This window comes from Silurus meridionalis, chromosome 7 (genome assembly GCF_014805685.1).
Source record: "Silurus meridionalis isolate SWU-2019-XX chromosome 7, ASM1480568v1, whole genome shotgun sequence".
Taxonomy (NCBI): domain Eukaryota; kingdom Metazoa; phylum Chordata; class Actinopteri; order Siluriformes; family Siluridae; genus Silurus; species Silurus meridionalis.
Genome location: NC_060890.1, coordinates 24,969,101 through 24,987,715, shown reverse-complemented (window position 1 = coordinate 24,987,715; position 18,615 = coordinate 24,969,101). Strand labels below are relative to the sequence as shown.

The 18,615-nt window shown below is 39.4% G+C and overlaps 1 protein-coding gene across 1 annotated transcript; it reads left to right on the top strand.

Moving 5' to 3' along the window:
- The first annotated feature begins 4,498 nt into the window (after window positions 1–4,498).
- On the top strand, window positions 4,499–18,358 carry si:dkey-219e21.2 (E3 ubiquitin-protein ligase TRIM39). The gene is made up of 11 exons (XM_046853039.1): window positions 4,499–4,753; window positions 4,971–5,024; window positions 5,816–5,961; window positions 6,551–6,649; window positions 9,737–9,865; window positions 11,166–11,324; window positions 11,497–11,625; window positions 16,612–16,663; window positions 17,286–17,312; window positions 17,404–17,430; window positions 17,534–18,358. Exons 2-11 carry the CDS (start codon window positions 4,994–4,996, stop codon window positions 18,064–18,066), a joined length of 1,332 nt encoding a protein of 443 aa, XP_046708995.1. The 5' UTR covers window positions 4,499–4,753; window positions 4,971–4,993; the 3' UTR covers window positions 18,067–18,358.
- The last annotated feature ends 257 nt before the right edge of the window (window positions 18,359–18,615 follow it).

Below are 18,615 nucleotides of genomic sequence, written 5' to 3'. Positions count from 1 at the left end.
AGATAATGCAGTTAATGATGAGATTATGTGGAGGTACTTTTGCTAAAGGTTCAGAGGTAAATATGTAAGTGTACCGTATTTTTCGGACTATAAGCCGCTACTTTTTTCCTACGTTTTGAACCCCGCGGCTTAAACAAAAATGAATTTGTTTAAATGAATTTTTCCTGGGTTTTTCCCGGTTTTACAAACTTCAAGCCAAAAAACTGAGCCCCATAACATTAGACCAATGAAATTTCCGAACAGAAACGAAAAAACGCACCTCACCTGTGTTCTGAGCTGCACGGCATCAGAAAACGGTTCACAAAAAAGCTTAACAACCGTTTTAAACTCTTCTGGCCGACCTTTCCTGACGATGGCCAGCTTTTCTTGAAAAGTCCATCTTGTAAAAAACGTTCTTGTAAGTGACCAAATCGATTTCTTCTCCTCTGTCAGACTTTTTTTTTAATGAAAAAACAAACAAACCTGCTATTAAATCTAAACAAACATATTTGAGTTCGTGCAGTTTGCTACAGATGCAGTTTACGAGCTCTGACTAGTGCGCTCTCGGACTGTCCAATCAAACGACGTAAAGACGTAATTGGACGTCTGCTAGATCTGATTGGTTAAAGCAACACCTTCAGGCAGCATGTACTTTTAATGCTACAGATGTCCTCATTGTTTAGTCTGAAGGCTCACTGCTGAAATCTGATTGGATAGAAACTCTAACATAAACATACACTACTAGAAGCTTCACAACTGAGAAAAAAGCTGTGAACTAAAGAGAAAAGACTTTTGGGAATAATTTAATTCATATTCATGGACAAAGAACACTTTTAATAATGTTTAGGCCATCAGATTTTCTGATACACAGTATGTAGGGTTACGCTCTTAGTCTCACCACAGTTTCTCATTTAAGGCTCTTTATGTTCTCACTTCAGAGTAGTGAGGAACAGCGTGTTTCGCTGACACGTAGTGGTGTTGCCAAGCTGCCAAGGTTTGCAGCAGTTCCGCAAGACCCTTAACCCTTTGTGCTCCAGGTATCATGTATCATGGTTGATCCCAGCTTCCTAACATTGCAAAGAAAAGAATTTCACTGTACTGTAGAGGACATGTAACAGGTATAAAGCACCGTCTTATGCTCAGGTGTCTACAAACCTTTAGCAATATAATGTACTACTATTTGGAATATAAATATACTAATCTCGGGTATCATTTAGGACGAACACTGCTGCAGCACTCACCCTCGAACTTGTAGTAGTCGTCTCTTATGTACAGTGGTTTTTGTTTGTATGTGTTTTGTTTATTTTTTGTTTGTTATGTAATAAATCACTTGCATAGGTCCCAAAAATATAGTTTCAAGTTTTTAGTTTATTTGTCATATGTACAGATGTCAGTGATAAAAATAAAATTGAGGCTTAATTGAGGCTGCAGGCAAACTACAGCAAACTACAGCAAACTACAGCAAACTACAGCAAACTACAGCAAATATTAAACAGTAAACGATATTAAACAATGAAGAGAAGAAGAAATAAGTAAAAATAGTAAAAATGAGGAATAAAGTTATAATTATTTACAAGTGTGTGCAGAAAGTTTGTGTATATATATATATGTATATAATGTTTTAAATATACATAAAATATTATTATAATACATATAAATATTTATAAATAAACATTTATTTAAATAAAAGTTTGTATTTATTTATAAATATTTATATATTATATTATATTATAAAAAGTTTATTTATAAATAATTATATGTATTATAATATTTAAAATATACAAAAAATATTATAATACATATAAATATTTATAAATAAACATTTATTTAAATAAAAGTTTGTATTTATTTATAAATATTTATATATTATATTATAAAAAGTTTATTTATAAATAATTATATGTATTATAATATTTAAAATATACCAAAAATATTATAATACATATAAATATTTATAAATAAACATTTATTTAAATAAATGTTTATATTTATTTATAAATATTTATATGTATTATAATATTTAAAATATACAAAAAATATTATTATAATACATTATAAACTTATAAACTTTTTTTAAAATAAATGTTTATATATATATATATATATATAAACTGTAAAAACATGTTGATCTAAATGTAAATTGTATATTTGATTCTCGGTGTAAACATACACCCCGGTTCGTAAGTATTTGGACACTGTATAACCAAATAGCTTTAATTCAAAGGCTTGAGCAAAAATATTGCATCGAAATTACACAAATATTCTTGCGCCTGTTGAACGAGTTTACTATCAGGTTTAGATCGACCAGACTTCTTACCCTGGAACGATACCGTATCAGAATTAAGCATTAACATAAACCTGTGTAAACTGAGATGCTGTTATGGAAAACTAATCCACACCTTTCTGACCAATCAGAGCCCAGAATCAGAGAGTGGAATGAGGTTTTATTAATTTAGCCTACAATAACAGAGATAGTGGCTGATTCACTGCATGTGTGAGAAGGTGTGGTGGGGGTTTCGTGTGGACACACACAGTCTCACTCACACAGTTGAAACTCACACAGAGTGGGAAAAAAAAGTGAAAAAAATAAAAGAATCGTAGGTATTAACACTGATATGTATTCAATATGTATTAATGTTAATTTGTATGAGTGATACAGTGCATTCCGATTCAGCTTGTATTATACCTGTAATGGAGATTTATTTTTAAATATATCACCATATAACATTTCCAAATGCAATGTTTTAGACACATAAGAATGCTAGGGTGAAGCGAAAAGATCTCAATTTCACATTGGAATATTTTAATAGGATATATTTCATGTACGTTTCATTAAGAAAACAGAAACTAGAGCAAAGATCACACCGGCGTTGTTACATAACTGACTGCAGTTACTAATCAAGGAACCGCCTTTGGATAATGTCATCTAGGTGTTCCTCGCTTGCTTTACATTTACAGTAAGAGCAGGAGGAAAACATAGGTGCTGAATCATTAAAAACATTACACACTTTTGATTTTTTCAAGCAACAAGAGCACAGTTATTTCTGCCACGTCTGCAACTTATGCAGTGACCTGAATAGGACATCCATGTCATCGTACTGTAGCTCGGGGAAGTGATAGCTCAGGGGTTAAGATCTTGGATTTCTGATCAGAAGGTTATAAGTTCAAATCACATCAGCACTAACTTGGCATCGCCGGGCCCCTGTGCAAAGACCCTCAAATGCTCGGTTGTATGAATGAGATAATAAGGCGTTTTTGGATCTGCCAAATCCCGGGAACGTAAATGCCTCTGGCGTCCATATATGAGCAAAGACGTCCCAAGCTTTATTAATTGTTAATTAGTATATCATGATAATAGACTTGAAATCGTGCTCCATCTACACACATTATAAAAATGTATATATAAAAGGGGCAAAAGTATGTGGACACCTGAGCATAAAATTGCTATGTGCCTAATTCTGAACATCCCATTCTACATTGAGTAGCCATAATAACCTCCACTCTTCTGGGAAGATGTTCTCTCTCGATTTTGTTGGAACATGTGTGAGATTCATTTAGACACAAGTGTGTTATTAGGTACTTATGTAGGTGAGGTGAAGAGGCCTGGGGTTCATCAGGGATGAGATCAGTCAAACCTTTATAGCAGGAGATGTTCAATTCAATTCATTTTTATTTGTAAAGCGCTTTTAACAATGAACATTGTCTCAAAGCAGCTTTACACAGATAATGTGGTGATTAAAAGTAAATATGTTCTTTATAAGTAAGTTTGTCCCTGATGAGCAACTGTGGCAAGGAAAAACTCCCCGAGATGGCATAAGGAAGAAACCTTGAGAGGAACCAGACTCAAGAGGGAACCCATCCTCATCTGGGTTGCACCAAATGTCCATTTGAAGCATATATACAATGTTGTGGGGTACAGTGATGATGATCAGAAGTGAACTGTATTCCTGAGTCAGTGTAGGAGACTGTTGACATTAACTACAGTCCAATCATCCTCAAAACTCCTGTTCTTACTCCCGAATTTCATGGAACCACCCAAGGTGTTGATGAGAAACCGTCCCGAGCTGCACAGAGTCGCCTCCAGTCAAAGAGAACACTATCCAGGCGCAGACCTGGACGAAGTGGGAAGATCCACGGACAGTGGTCACTGGAGCCTCAGGAGCATGTTTAACTCGACTGAAAGAGAGAGAGAGAGAGAGAGAGAGAGAGAGAGAAGAGGGTCACAGGAAGAGAAGGATATGGATTATTAAGTGTCCTTATTGTTGTATGAAAGTTAAAAGATGTGGAAAGTGGAAAGATGTTCCATTCCAGCCCATGTAAAACGTATCTTTTCATGCTGAAGACATCTTATACAGTTGTGTGCCTTCAAGTTGGTGGTAACAGTTGAGTATGGCTGGAAAAACTAGGTGTCCCAATACTTTTGCCGATATAATAAGTGTATGCAGTATATTTAAGGTCAGCTTATTTGCTGCTGTTAAACCCATTCAGAGCTGCCTTACTGCTTTTTTTTTTTTTTTTTTACAAACGTGTTATGGGAATTACCTCTTGTCTTTTCCAGTAAATCTGCTCCGGCCCTGTGAGTCTTATGACACGTTAGATAAGTGAAGTGCAGGCGATTCTCACGCATGAATAAACCAGGATTATAAAACAGGTCCAGAGTTCACACAGCGCTGCACACTGCTCAAAGACAAAATCTCAAGACCGGAGAGATCATTCGCTCTTCTTCTCCTGCCACCTCGACCTGACACAACCCCTGCCTCGTCACACAGTACAGGTGAGTCCTGCTGGGAGTTTCGCTTCTCACAGAGCAGAAATGCAGAAAATCAAGTGTTTCATGAATGCAGAAGTTCTTTATCTAAAACACTCTATAATGTCAAATCCAGTATGTGTCTATATGTCTAAATATAATATCATGTAGGACATGCATGCGTTATACTTTATATATCATATGTGCAACATGTAAATGAAACGTTTATTTATTTATATTTTAGGAGAACTTCTCAAAGTGCACAAGATGAAGGGGATTCTTAAAGACAAAACGCAGAGTACGTACACTAGATTTCTGTTACATATTCATATCATACTGTATATCTATTAACTTCAGTGTATAAATAACATTATTTATATATATATATATATATATATATATATATATATATATATATATATATATATATATATACACATTTATACATTTATACATGTTATATCCTAAATTAAACTCTGTACAGTTGGAAAGATAGCTTTTGGGGTTTTCGTTTGTTTTTTAATTCCTGTGTAAAAAAATTATGATAATAATAATAACACTACTACTAATTATTATTATTATTATTATTATTATTATTATTATTATTATTATTATAAATTATTATTAAAATGTACAGTATACGTATATAATACATGTATAAAGCACATTTATATTCATTTGTTAGGAAAATAGATGAAGTCAAATATCAAAAGAATAAATATGAGTATTGAGTTTGATTTGAATTCTGGGTGGGCGGAGCTTTTTCCTATTATGGGCTAAAAATCAAACATGCAACAATCCTCATTATTGCCTGGAGAGAAAATAGAAAAGGCCCAGAGGATAAAAAAAGTTAGTTTTCATGAAAATTTATTTCACCTTTAATAATAAAATAAAATCGAACTTGAAAATAATAATACAAATAAATTAATAATAATAATAATAATAATAATAATAATATTATTATTATTATTATTATTATTATTATTTTATTTTTTATATTTTGATTATACCTGAACTTAAAGCATGCAAAGTTTCCTATTATTAAAATAACATTGTCTATAATAGTAATAATCCGTCTGTCCATGGCAGAATTGAATCCCGTGGCCAACGTGGAAGGGCAGAGCCACTCGATCTGTGCTGTGCGCTGGAATCTTCCTGAAGAAACGGTTCAGGTTCACAGCTCGGCTCCCAGCAGCCATTTCAAGAACAATAAGAGCACCTCTTCACGCACACAGGTGAACACTGGGACCCTGATTTCTCTTTCCTCTGGTCAAGATCTGTTTCGGATCTAAGGAGGCTTACAAAGGGGAACGTAGTCTTGTAGAAATCCATCAAGGAGCTTCAGAGAAACCAGGGGGTTCAGATCATTCAGGGGGTTTGAGGTCTAGACGGGTACATCAGGGTGACTGTGACCTCATAGATATTTGTTAATCGAATGAAGAGGTTTCTAAAGGAACTCTGATAAAGTGGAAGTTTGGAAAGGTATCATAGATATTCTTTAAGTTATTGCAAGAGCTCAGTGTGGTTTCTAATGGTTCAGTCAGCTGTCGTCACAAAGGTTTTGTGGTTCTCTCTCGTTTTCGAGTGGATCTGTGACACCACCAATTTGTGGTCCTTCAGAAATAGCTAGAAAACGTACTTCATGGACATGTCCAGGTCTATAAAAATGTAGTTTAATCAGACATAATCTTTTTTAATGTAGATCAGATTTTAGTATTTTTGTAGAGTTTGTGATCTAATGGCAATACATCTGACTGGAATATTTTACCTGGTAAATGTCATATAATGGCTTCTCTTCCACGCCCTTGTCTGTGTTCTCTGTAGCAAAGACATCATCAGCAGAGCCTGAAAGACCTGCGCAGCCTGCAACAGTGCATCAACTTTCTCAACAACTGGAAGCTACAGGTGGCACGAGTGTGCATGGTGAGTCAGAGCAATAACCCTAGCACATGACCCCTATTTCAGGAAATCCATATCCTTAAAGGTCTATGCTGATCATGCATGACTGGGGTTTTCCCCGTCAGTTCCTCATTTCATTATTTCTCAGTTTTCTCCTTAAAGGTTAACCAGGTAGATTAGTCATAGCTTCATGATCTTACACACGAGCTACAACTACATAAGACAATGATGAATATTTATTTCACCTTTAGAAAGAAAAAAGAATCTCATTTGTTTGCATTTGTTTAATGATAAAGAAAAAAAACACTGAAAGTAAAACACACTAAATGTCCTATTAGTGTTGCTCTTCTTCATTTGGTCCATCAGTTACGCTCTGTATTTACACTAATGCTGGATTATGATCTTCTGCACCGGAGTATTTATGGCTAGCTAGGCAAGAGGACATATTTTAGAGGTCTAACTTTTTACTAGCAATGTATGATGGTGTATTTGGGGTAACTATTTCTTGAGGCAGTAAAGTGTTTAAAGTCGTATGCCACAGTGCAGCTGAATTCTCAATTCTGATTGGTCTAGAAATCATTAGGGGTTCGTTAAGAGAAGGAACATGGACCATATCCAGTGCCCTAGACATCCAGAAAGGAAGTCAAGTCAAGTTTATTTCTACAGCGCTTTTCACAACAGACATTGTCTCAAAGCAGCTTTACAGAATTTAACAGTGAAGGTGAATGGTGTGTATTTATCCCTGATGAGCAGCCGTGGTGACTGTGGCAAGGAAAAACTCCCTTAGATGTTATGAGGAAGAAACCTTGAGAGGAACCAGACTCAAAAGGGGAACCCATCATCATTTGGGTGACATCAAGAGTTTGATCATAAATCTTTCAACAATACAGAACACTGGAGAGTGAGAACTAACATGAGCACTGGAGTATAAGATTATAAGTAAATGTTCTTTCTACAGTTTTTGGTATAAAACTAGGAGCTACTGAGCTCAACATTTCTGATCATCACAGATCCAGCATCAGCTTCTCCATGCCAGAGCCTTTAAACACTCCAGGAGGGCCAATGTCAAAACTCCACACATGTAGTGGGATTTAAATGGCACTGGTACGTCTCTAGATGGTTCGGGATGTTTGCGAGTTCGGCATCTACTTCTTTAAAGTCCATAATCTTCATGAGGTGGGACGTGACTGGAGCTGGCCAAACCTCAGGGTGTCTCGGGATGGGGAGAGAAAGAGAAGCAGTGGAGAGGAATTAGCGTAGCTGCTGTTCATGATATTAACAGCACAAGTTGATAATGTGCATGTGATCAGATGTTCTGGAGCACAAGGTTATGATGTGATGTGTGTTATGTGTAGGCTTTGCTAAAAAGATACGTTTTTAATCTGCACTTAAACTGGGAGAGTGTGTCTGAGCCCCGAACACTGTCAGGAAGACTATTCCAGAGTTTAGGAGCTAAATGTGAAAATGCTCTACCACCTTTAGTGGACTTTGCTATTCTAGGAACTACTAGAAGCCCAGAGTTTTGAGATCTCAGGGAGCGTGACAGATTGTAGCGTGTTAGAAGACTGGAGAGATACATGGGAGCCAAACCATTTAGTGCTTTATAAGTAAAAAGTAATAGTTTGTAGTCAATTCGAAACTTAACAGGAAGCCAATGTAGGGACGATAAGATTGGGGTTATGTGATCATATTTTCTTGACCTTGTAAGAACTCTTGCTGACGCATTCTGAACTAACTGTAGCTTGTTTGAGAACTGTATAAGGATTATTGTTCTCTATGGGTCCATAAAAGTACTTGCAAGGAAATTGCATTTATATAGGAAGAAGGAAGGAGGAAGATTATTGATGTGATGAAGGAAGACATGCAGGCGGTCAGATGTAAAGGACAGAGTGATATAAAGAAAGATTATCTGCTGTGGTGACCGAAAGTAGTATGAAAGAAGAAGAAGAATATTTTATTCAGCAGTTAAACCTGTTTTATTAACAGAGCGTATCATTTATTGCTCGCGTGCAATGACAGTTGACCTATAAACCGTCTCGCTGGAGACACTGAACTGATATCGTCGTTTATGATCTGGTGGTTGTATAAAAGCTGAACATGCTGATTATGAAAAGAGGATTTCTCTATCTATATAAATGAGACTTTTCTAATTCTGATCCCCGAGTCACGTTTTCAAGAGACATGTTTGAGAAAAACATCGTGAAAGAGAGAGACAGATAAATAAATAATGTGGTAATTTCCGGAGAATTGAACCAAAAACATAACATTAATGTACAGATGCAAAAATATTGGACTTCTTGTAGTTCCTAGAATAGCTCCTACACACTCAGACACACTCTCCCAGTTTAAGTGTAGATTAAAAACATATCTTTTTAGCAAAGCCTACACATAACATAAATCTCACATCATAACCTTGTGCTCCAGAACATCTGATCACATGCACATTATCATGAACAGCAGCTACGCTAATTCCTCTCCACTGCTTCTCTTTCTCTCCCCATCCCGAGACACCCTGAGGTTTGGCCAGCTCCAGTCACGTCCCACCTCCTGAAGATTATGGACCTTTGAAGAAGTAGATGCCGAACTCGCAAACATCCCGAACCATCTAGAGATGTTCCAGTGCCAATTGGATCCCACTACATGTGTGGTTTTGACATTGGACCTCCTGGAGTGTTTAAAGGCTCTGGCATGGAGAAGCTGATGCTGGATCTGTAAAGATCACAAATGTTGAGCTCAGTAGCTCCTAGTTTTATACCAAAGACTGTAGAAAGAACATCACTTATAATCTTATACTTCAGTAATCATGTTAGTTCTCTCTCTCCAGTGTTCTGTAGGGTTGTAAGATTTATGATCAAACTCTTGATGTCACCCAAGTGAGGATGGGTTCGCCTTTTGAGTCTGGTTCCTCTCAAGGTTTCTTCCTCATTACATCTAAGGGAGTTTTTCCTTGCCACAGTCGCCACGGCTGCTCATCAGGGACAAATTCACACCATTCACCTACACTGTTAAATTCTGTAAAGCTGCTTTGAGACAATGTCTGTTGTGAAAAGCGCTATAGAAATAAACTTGACTTGACTTGACTAGATGCGTGTGTTTGTTGTGCGATTTCAGAAGGGAGGAGACGGCCGAGACGAACGTGCTTCAGGTGATCGACAGGAAGACCCTCGAACCGAGCGCAGTCTGGAGGAGAGCCGCAAACTCATCCTGCAATGGGCTGATGAGCTGAAGAGTGTCGACCAGGTGAGGGATCAGATCTGAAGTAAGTGTCCTCGCCACTTAAAGTGCCTGGTGCACAACCGAGTTCAAACAGTGCAGGACAAAAAGACAATACAAGACAGTGTGGGACACAAGACACATAATAGCACTGTGTTCAATAGTACAATGTGCAAAAAGAGAGAACTATTAACAAGCGTTTTTTTGCAAACTTAAACACAAAATGTGTGTAAAACAGCAAGAACAGCAATGGAGAAGTGCAGAAAAGCATGTAAACAGTTATAATATGGTTAAAATATAATATGGGTGTATTGAGTGTGAATGTGAGTTCAGTTCTGTGGGTTGAGGGAAGAAACTGTTAAATGGTCTGGATGTGAGGACCAGAATACTTCTGTACCTACCTGATGGTAGAGGGGTGAAGAGTGTGTGTGAGGGGTGTGTGTGAGGGATGTGTGTAAGGGGTGTGTGGGGTCGTCCACAATGTTGTTGGCTTTGCGGATGCAGTGTGTGGTTTTAATGTTGTAATAGAGGGAAGAGAGACTCCAATGATCTTCTCGGCCGTCCTCACTATCCTCTGTAGGGTCTTTTGATCAGTGCAGTTTCCAAACCAGGCAGTGATGCAGCTGCTCAGGATATTATCACATATAAACTAATAAGAAATTATAAAACTCTTTTTGTTGTTCTGTAGTTTGGTTTCTCATCTTGAATTTTTTTCAGTGTTCAGTGACGACAAAATACATTCATTAATGTTTTATGGTGCAATGAGTTTGTGTTTGGAGAAGCAGCAAATAATGATTTTGCTTTTGCTTTCGCATCATAAATTCTGCGTGTTACAAGACAATATTTATTTACTATAACTGTTGACAATACGCATGTATGCATGATCTTGATTTTAATAGAGATCTTGTTTTTACTTTAAATCCTGTGTTAAATTAAGTAAAATTGACTTGTTTCTATTCTGTATTTTCTTAAATCATGCATTTATTTAGCATATTTAGATGGTAATTTTTATTTGTTAAAAAAATATTATATTATATTATATTATATTATATTATATATATACATATTTAGGTGCACTTATGCTGAACCCAAGTATAATAAAAATAAGGGAAAAAAAAAAATCCCAGATTACATTTTTTCCCTCAGAGTGATCACCTGATCCACACGCCTTTCACTGATTGGCTGAATCAGTGTATAAACCGAGCTTGGAAGAAATTAGCCCCAGCCTCGCTTTTCACACTTTCTTTTTTACATGAATTTTTTGATGCTGTTTTGCTGGACAACTGATGCTGGTGATGATGTTAATGTCAGACCTGATGTCTACTAGGTATCTAAAGCGAGCCCATGGCTGCAGGAGAGATTCAGGTGCAGTGAGGATGATGAGCAGAAGAAGAAGGAGGAGGAGGAGGAGAAGGAGGAACAGCATGGAGAAGTGGTGCAGCAGAGAGTCATGGAGTGGGCCAAAGAGCTGCAGAGTGTGTCAGAGGTTAGCGAGATGAAAGATATCCTAAAGAAACCCTTCACCTGTATACTGAGTTACTCAGTAATGAATTACTTCACTCCTTTCTGTTAGTCTTGGCAGCTGTACAGGTCATTATAACTCTAACACGGCAGTTAATGTGGCAAATATCCCAAACTGATCACTTGTTCCCACTCAGAGCTGTGGCATGCTGGGAGATGAGCTGGCTCAGATGCTTCATCTGCTCGGCCTGAGGAAGAAAAAACTGGTTTCTTTGATGCCACTGCTCGAGTTTATCACCTGGTCCTTACTGAAGGACGACAGCAAGGTCAGAAAACACAACAGAGTGTACACTTCTTCATTCAACATCTTACACAAACTAATTACTCGTTAGTATAAAACAACTTATTTTGCATTGGGGTGAAAGTTTGCCCCATGAAGAAAATTAACCTTCACTCTTAATAACAACTTTAGCTGAATGTACCCTGTGTTTTCCGTTTGGGATATACAATTATTAAAAGAGCAGAATTTGTCCTGGGATGCATTTATTTCTCATTTATAAGGTTCATTTAAAATAAGTAAAATTAACTAAGTTACTGAAGTCAAGTCAAGTCAAGAGGCTTTTATTGTCATTTTTACTATACACAGTGGTACACAGTACACAGTAAAAACGAAACAACGTTCCTCCGGAACCCTGGTGCTACACTAAACAACAAAACAACATAAAGTGCATCGAGTGCAGCCTGGTGCAAACAGTGCAGACAAAAGAACAGTACAGACAGACAGAGTGCAGACAGACAACACAAGACAAGACAAAAGACAAAAACCAAGTATAGCGCCGACTAGTAAACCTACTGTATACTTACATATACAGTACTGTGTGAGGTGAATGTAAAAACTATACCCAGGAGAAAGTACAAACAGAACAGAGCAATGTAGTGCAAAAAAACAGCAGCAAGGAGGTGCAAAGACAGCATGTAAACATTATACTGTAGTATAAAAGGTGCAAAAGACAGCATGTAAACATTATACTGAATATAAGGTGCGTGTATAAATAATAATAAATATATAAATGGTGGTGGAGTGGATCGAGATGAGTGATGATTGTGTTTAGTCCAGGTTGTACAGTTCGGTAACAGTAACACACAGTGAGTGAGTGTGTGTGTGTGTGTGTGTGTGTGTGTGTGTGTGTGTGTAAGTGAGTGTGTGTGAGTTCTGTTCAGTTCTTTGTGTTGAGAAGCCTGATGGCTTGTGGAAAGAAACTGTTACACAGTCTTGATGTGACGGCCCGAATGCTTCAGAACCGTTTTCCTGATGGTAGGAGGGTGAAGTATGTGTGTGAGGGGTGTGTGTGGTCGTCCACAATGCTGTGTGCTTTGCGGATGCAGCGTGTGGTGTAAATGTCCACGATAGAGGGAGAGAGACTCGATGATCTTCTCAGCTGTCCTCACTATCCTCTGTAGGGTCTTGCGATCCGAGACGGTGCAATTCCCAAACCAGGCAGTGATGCAGCTGCTCAGGATGCTCTCAATGGTCCCTCTGTAGAACATGGACAGGATGGGGGGAGGGAAGTGGGCTTTCCTCAGCCTTCTCAGAAAGTAGAGACGCTGCTGGGCTTTCTTGGTGATGGAGCTGGTGTTAAGTGACCAGGTGAGGTTGTCCGCCAGATGAACACCAAGGAATTTGGTGCTCTTGACGATCTCCACAGAGGATCCATCGATAATCAGTGGAGATTGGTCGCTCTGTGCTCTCCTGAAGTCCACAACCATCTCTTTCGTTTTGTCCACGTTCAGAGACAGGTTGTTTGCTCCACACCAGGCAGTTAACCGTTGCACCTCTTCTCTATATGCTGACTCATCGTTCCTGCTGATTAGACCCACCACGGTCGTGTCATCAGCGAACTTGATGATATGATTCGAGCTGTGCGTTGGTGCACAGTCGTGAGTCAGCAGAGTGAACAGCAGTGGACTGAGCACACAGCCTTGAGGGGCTCCAGTGCTCAGTGTGGTGGTGCTGGAGATGCTGTTCCCGATCCGGACTGCCTGAGGTCTCCCAGTCAGGAAATCCAGGATCCAGTTGCAGAGAGGTGTTCAGGCCCAGAAGGTTCAGCTTCTCGATCAGGTGCTGAGGAATGATTGTGTTGAATGCTGAGCTGAAATCAATGAACAGCATTCGTACATATGAGTCCTTGTTATCCAGGTGGGTGAGGGCCAGGTGGAGGGTTGTGGAGATGGCATCGTCCGTGGAACGGTTTGGACGATACGCAAACTGCATGGGGTCCAGGGAGGGTGGAAGCTGTGTCTTGATGTGCCTCATGACAAGCCTCTCAAGCACTTCATCACGATGGGAGTGAGCGACGGGACGATAGTCATTGAGGCAGGAGACAGTCGATTTCTTTGGCACAGGAACGATGGTCGTTGTCTTGAGGCACGTGGGAACAACGTTACTGCTCAGGGAGATGTTGAAGATGTCAGTGAGGACATCTGCTAGCTGTTCTGCACATTCCCTGAGCACTCTGCCAGGAATGTTGTCAGGTCCAGCAGACTTCCGTGGGTTAACTCTGCATAGAGTTTTCCTCACTTCAGCTGTGGTTAGACAGAGCACCTGGTCAGTGGGAGGAGGGATGGTCTTCCTCGCCACCACATTGTTCTGTACCTCAAACCGGGCGTGAAGTCGTTCAGCGCATCTGGGAGGGAGGCGTCACGGTCACAAGCAGGTGATGTGGTCTTGTAATTCGTGATCGCCTGGATGCCCTGCCACATGCGCCGAGTGTCTCCACTGTCCTGGAAGTGGTCGTGGATTTTCTTGGCGTCGCGCCGCCTCTCTGATAGCACGAGACAGTTTGGCCCTTGCTGTTTTAAGGCCGCCTTGTCCCCTGTTCTGAAGGCAGAGTCTCTTTGTTTCAGCAGCGCACGCACATTTGCAGTCATCCACGGCTTCTGGTTGGAGCGTGTAGTGATGGTCTTGGAGATGGTCACATCGTCAACGCACTTGCTGATGTAGCTGGTCACTGATGATGTGTACTCTTCCAAGTTGATGGAATCGCCGTAGGTTGCAGCCTCTCTAAACATGTCCCAGTCAGTGCACTCAAAACAGTCCTGAAGAGCAGAAGTAGCTCCTTCTGGCCAGGTTTTCACCTGTTTCAGAACCGGTTTAGAGCGTCTGATGAGCGGTCTGAATGCTGGAATTAACATCATAGAGCAGTGGTCTGAGTATCCGAGATGGGGGTGGGGCTCCGCACGATACGCGCTGTGGATGTTTGTGTAAACAAGATCCAGCGTGTTCGCTCCTCTCGTTGCAAAGTCCACATGCTGATGGAGTTTAGGAAGCACAGTCTTGAGATTCGCATGGTTGAAATCTCCGGCGATAATAAACAATCCGTCGGGGTGAGCATTCTGCAGGTCGCTAATAGCGCCGTAGAGTTCACTCAGTGCCTCCTTAGCATTAGCACTGGGAGGAATGTACACTCCGACGATGTAAACAGTGGTGAATTCCCGTGGTAAATAAAAAGGTCTGCATCTAACAGTCACAAACTCCACTAGCGATGAGCAGTAGCATGAAACAAGCACAGAGTTCTTACACCATTCCGTGTTGATATAAACACACACGCCACCACCGCGAGTCTTACCGCACAGAGCTGTGTTTCTGTCGGCTCGAAACACGGTTAGCCCGTCGAGCTGGATGGCGGCGTCCGGAACTCTGTCGCTGAGCCACGTCTCCGTGAAAACAAAGACGCAGCAGTCTCTAAACTCTCGCCGTGTGGTTTGCTGGAGTCGGATGTAGTCCAGTTTATTATCCAGGGAGCAGACGTTTGAAAGAAAAATGGACGGGATAGCCGGCCGGCTAGGGTTAGCATTTAGCCTAGCACGGACACCCGCCCGCTTGCCGCGCTTCCGCTTCCTCGAACAGCGCTTTCGAGGTCTCCTCTCCCAGCCACCGGCATCAGGTAACACCGAGGGCTGGGGGCCTGGTCTTTGTGGCCGAGGTCGCAGCAAGCCGAGGCTGAAATACTGAAAATGTTATATAAAAATATATTTGTACATTTTTACTATAAATTTTTTACTTAAAAATTTCAGCAGTGTCATGATATTTATTCATAATGCATTAATAAACAAATGAATAAAAACATCAGTTATTGACTTAATTCATTCATTTGTATCAATAATTATAATTACAAAAAAAATTATAATTATTCATTAAAAGTGTTAATATATCGGTCTAATGTTTTATTGTATTAATGTTTTTGGTGTGTAATACAATTGTTTAAATAAATAAATAAATAAATACTGCTATTAAAATGTAAATGTTGAGGGATATTATTTACTGATTAATTATCTCCTTTGTAATAAATTCTATTAAATACATAAACATTTAATACCTGATTTTATTTATTTATATAATTTATATTGTTTATAAATAATTTTTAATTGATTTATTTATACATATTTAATTTAAACTTACCCATATGAGTCATTTATCCTCAAGAATTGATTACATAAATATTAATAAATATCAGTACATTTGGGTGAATTTAATTGAATAATTTAAATAAATGTAAAGCAGCTAATAAATACAGCGTTAGAAAAAAAAAGTTTTAACAGTGTGTATATTTCTTTTTAAAAGATTTATTGTTTTATCCTAGAATACCAGAGCGCTGTCCTACGCGAACAGGTGTGTGTGTGTGTGTGTGTGTGTGTGTGTGTGTTGGAGCATAGTGATGCTGATTCAAGTTTTATTATACAGTTTATTGAGGTGATAAGTTTGCTCCTGATTACTAGGAAACACTGGGCGAAGTTTAGTCGTTCTGCATGCAGGCTGATTGACCGACCTCTGTGTGACCTTTGCGCATGCATGATATTTGATAAGATACTGTAGTTTATACAGTCCGTTAATCACGCAGGTCGTTTAAAACAAAACAAAATGATTCCATTCCACTTACCGTCCATTTCATTAGAAACAATCATCATGTAGCAGCACAGATCTCGACCTTGAGCTTTAATTAGTGTTTATATCAAACATCAGGATGAAGAAAAAAGTCTGATCTCTGTGACTTTAACTGTGGCACCAGAAACAGCTGAATATATTTTCAGATTTACACAAAATGGTGCGAAAAACAAAAAACATCCTAGATGGCTGAAACACCTGAGCTATGTCTCAGAGGAGGATGAGCTGACCGGAAGGAGATAGCAATTCAAATAAACGCTCTTTACAACCGTGCTGAGCAGAAAAGCATTTCAGCGTCTCAGAAATAACGAGGTTACCATAAGTTACCATTACATAAACTTTGTGTTCTTGTGTTCTTGTATTAATCCAGGACGTGGTTTCTCAGCTGTGGCTTTTGGCGAAGCAGCGCTCATGGGAAGCAGGTGAGAAAATGCAAGACCTTTGTATTACCTGTCATCCAAAGAAAATCTGCTCAGAAATTCCTGAAAGTGCTCCAGATAAATATTTTTCGCCTGAAGGTTTAGATCTGATTGAGTCCATTCATTTTAAGTCCAGTCTATTAAGACTTCCAAGACTAATTCACAACTTCCTGGCAACCAGCTGAGATACCATAAAAAACATATCCCAAGTGACCACTTGGAACACCTCAGAAACCACCTAAAACACCTTAAAAATCAAGCAAAACACCTTAAAAACCACCTGGAACACCCAAGTAAACACCTGAAACTACCAAGCAACACTTCAGCAATTCAAGGGGAACACCCGAGCAACCACCTGGAACAGCAAGCAGCTACCTGGAACTCCCAAGTAACCACCTTAACTGCCTTAAAGACCACACCTGAAATACCTTAAAGACCACCTGGAACACCCAAGAAACCACCTGAAACAACACCTAGAACATCTTAGCAATCATCTAGCAAAATTTTTGAGATCCTCTAAGCCAGACTCAGAAATTAATGAAAGTTCTATGCTTTAAATGTTTGTTTGTTTGTTTCAACAATGTGCATAAATGTTTTCTTTTTTTTTGTTTTTTTCCTGAAACAGGAATGCAACAATACATCCCCAAGTCGGGTAAGTTTCAAACACGAGATATTGCAGATTATTGTGTGTGTGGTATGTGTGTGTGTGGATTCATCAATCTTTTGTGTCATATATGTTCTAGTGTGGAACTGGATCACCAGCTCATCAGGTACGTTTCTGACAAAACAATATAGAAATCAAGTTTTATTATATCTTTATATTGTTTTAACCATATTTTTTATCAATATCACGCTCTTGTCTACGAACCCCAGTCGATGTCACTCTCGACCCGTTGACGGCCCACCCCTGGTTGCTTCTCTCTGAAGATCAGAAGAAGGTTCAGGAGGGTCTGGAGCAAGCCGACCTGCCGTACAGTCCGCAACGCTTCGACAGCTGGCCGTGTGTTCTGGGCTGGACGGGCTTCACCAGAGGCCGTAGCTACTGGGAGGTGGATTTAGCAAACAACGGCTACTGGAGAGTTGGAGTCACCACATCATCCTCTAAGAGAAATGGGCGCTTTCCTATGAAGCCCTCCAAGGGTTACTGGACGCTGTGGAGGAGCACAAGACAATTCTACGCCTGCACGGACCCCGAGACGCCGCTTCCTCTGACACTGGTGCCCAAGAAGATGGGCGTATACGTCGACTACGAGGAGGGCCAGATCTCCTTCTACAATGTGGAGACCAAATCACACATCTTCACCTTCACAGAGCATTTCCGTGGAAAACTCTACCCTCTCTTTGCCCCATTGGATGGGAGGACTGTCATAACAGTGTCTGGTCCTACAGACTACAGCACTGAATAACTTATTACATATAAGACTGAACACTTTATTGGCCTGCGCCTAAATTATAATAGATTTTTGCATAGATTGTAGCATTATTTAATATATTTATGCTGTTAGTTTTATTTTCTTAAAATATTGTACTGTGAAAGGTCTGGAAACACTGAGTCGTTTATGGATTTTGAGAGACATATGCATGTTCCTTTTGTTTTTTCGCCAAAACAAATATATAAATGTACAGACTTTATTTTCATTTAAAAATCCTCCCTTAGCATGATGATTAGCTTCACAGCTTCACACACACTCTGCATATCGGACAGTTCATTTCTCCAAACATTCCTTAGTTCATCCCAGAGCAGTTCAGTAGGATTTAGGTGTGGTGACTGGGCAGCTTGTCCTATGATAGTTATCACTCCAGACGACTGTTTGTCTTATAGGAACTTACAGAACTCAGACGTGCGCTTCGGCTCATCGTCCTGTGAGTCGCTGAAGTCGGTTCCAATGAGCCGCAGCTGAGACGGAACTGCATGGTGTTGAAGTGTGGAATGGCAGCCATGTTGGTTAAGGATT

What these genes read in the sequence shown, in the direction of transcription:
- si:dkey-219e21.2 (XM_046853039.1), top strand. Translation starts at nt 4,994, where the DNA reads ATGAAGGGGATTCTTAAAGACAAAACGCAGA. An exon ending in AGCTGAAGAGTGTCGACCAG is followed by an intron (nt 9,866 to 11,165) that starts GTGAGGGATCAG and finishes GATGTCTACTAG; the next exon opens with GTATCTAAAGCGAGCCCATG. An exon ending in GCAGCGCTCATGGGAAGCAG is followed by an intron (nt 16,664 to 17,285) that starts GTGAGAAAATGC and finishes TTCCTGAAACAG; the next exon opens with GAATGCAACAATACATCCCC.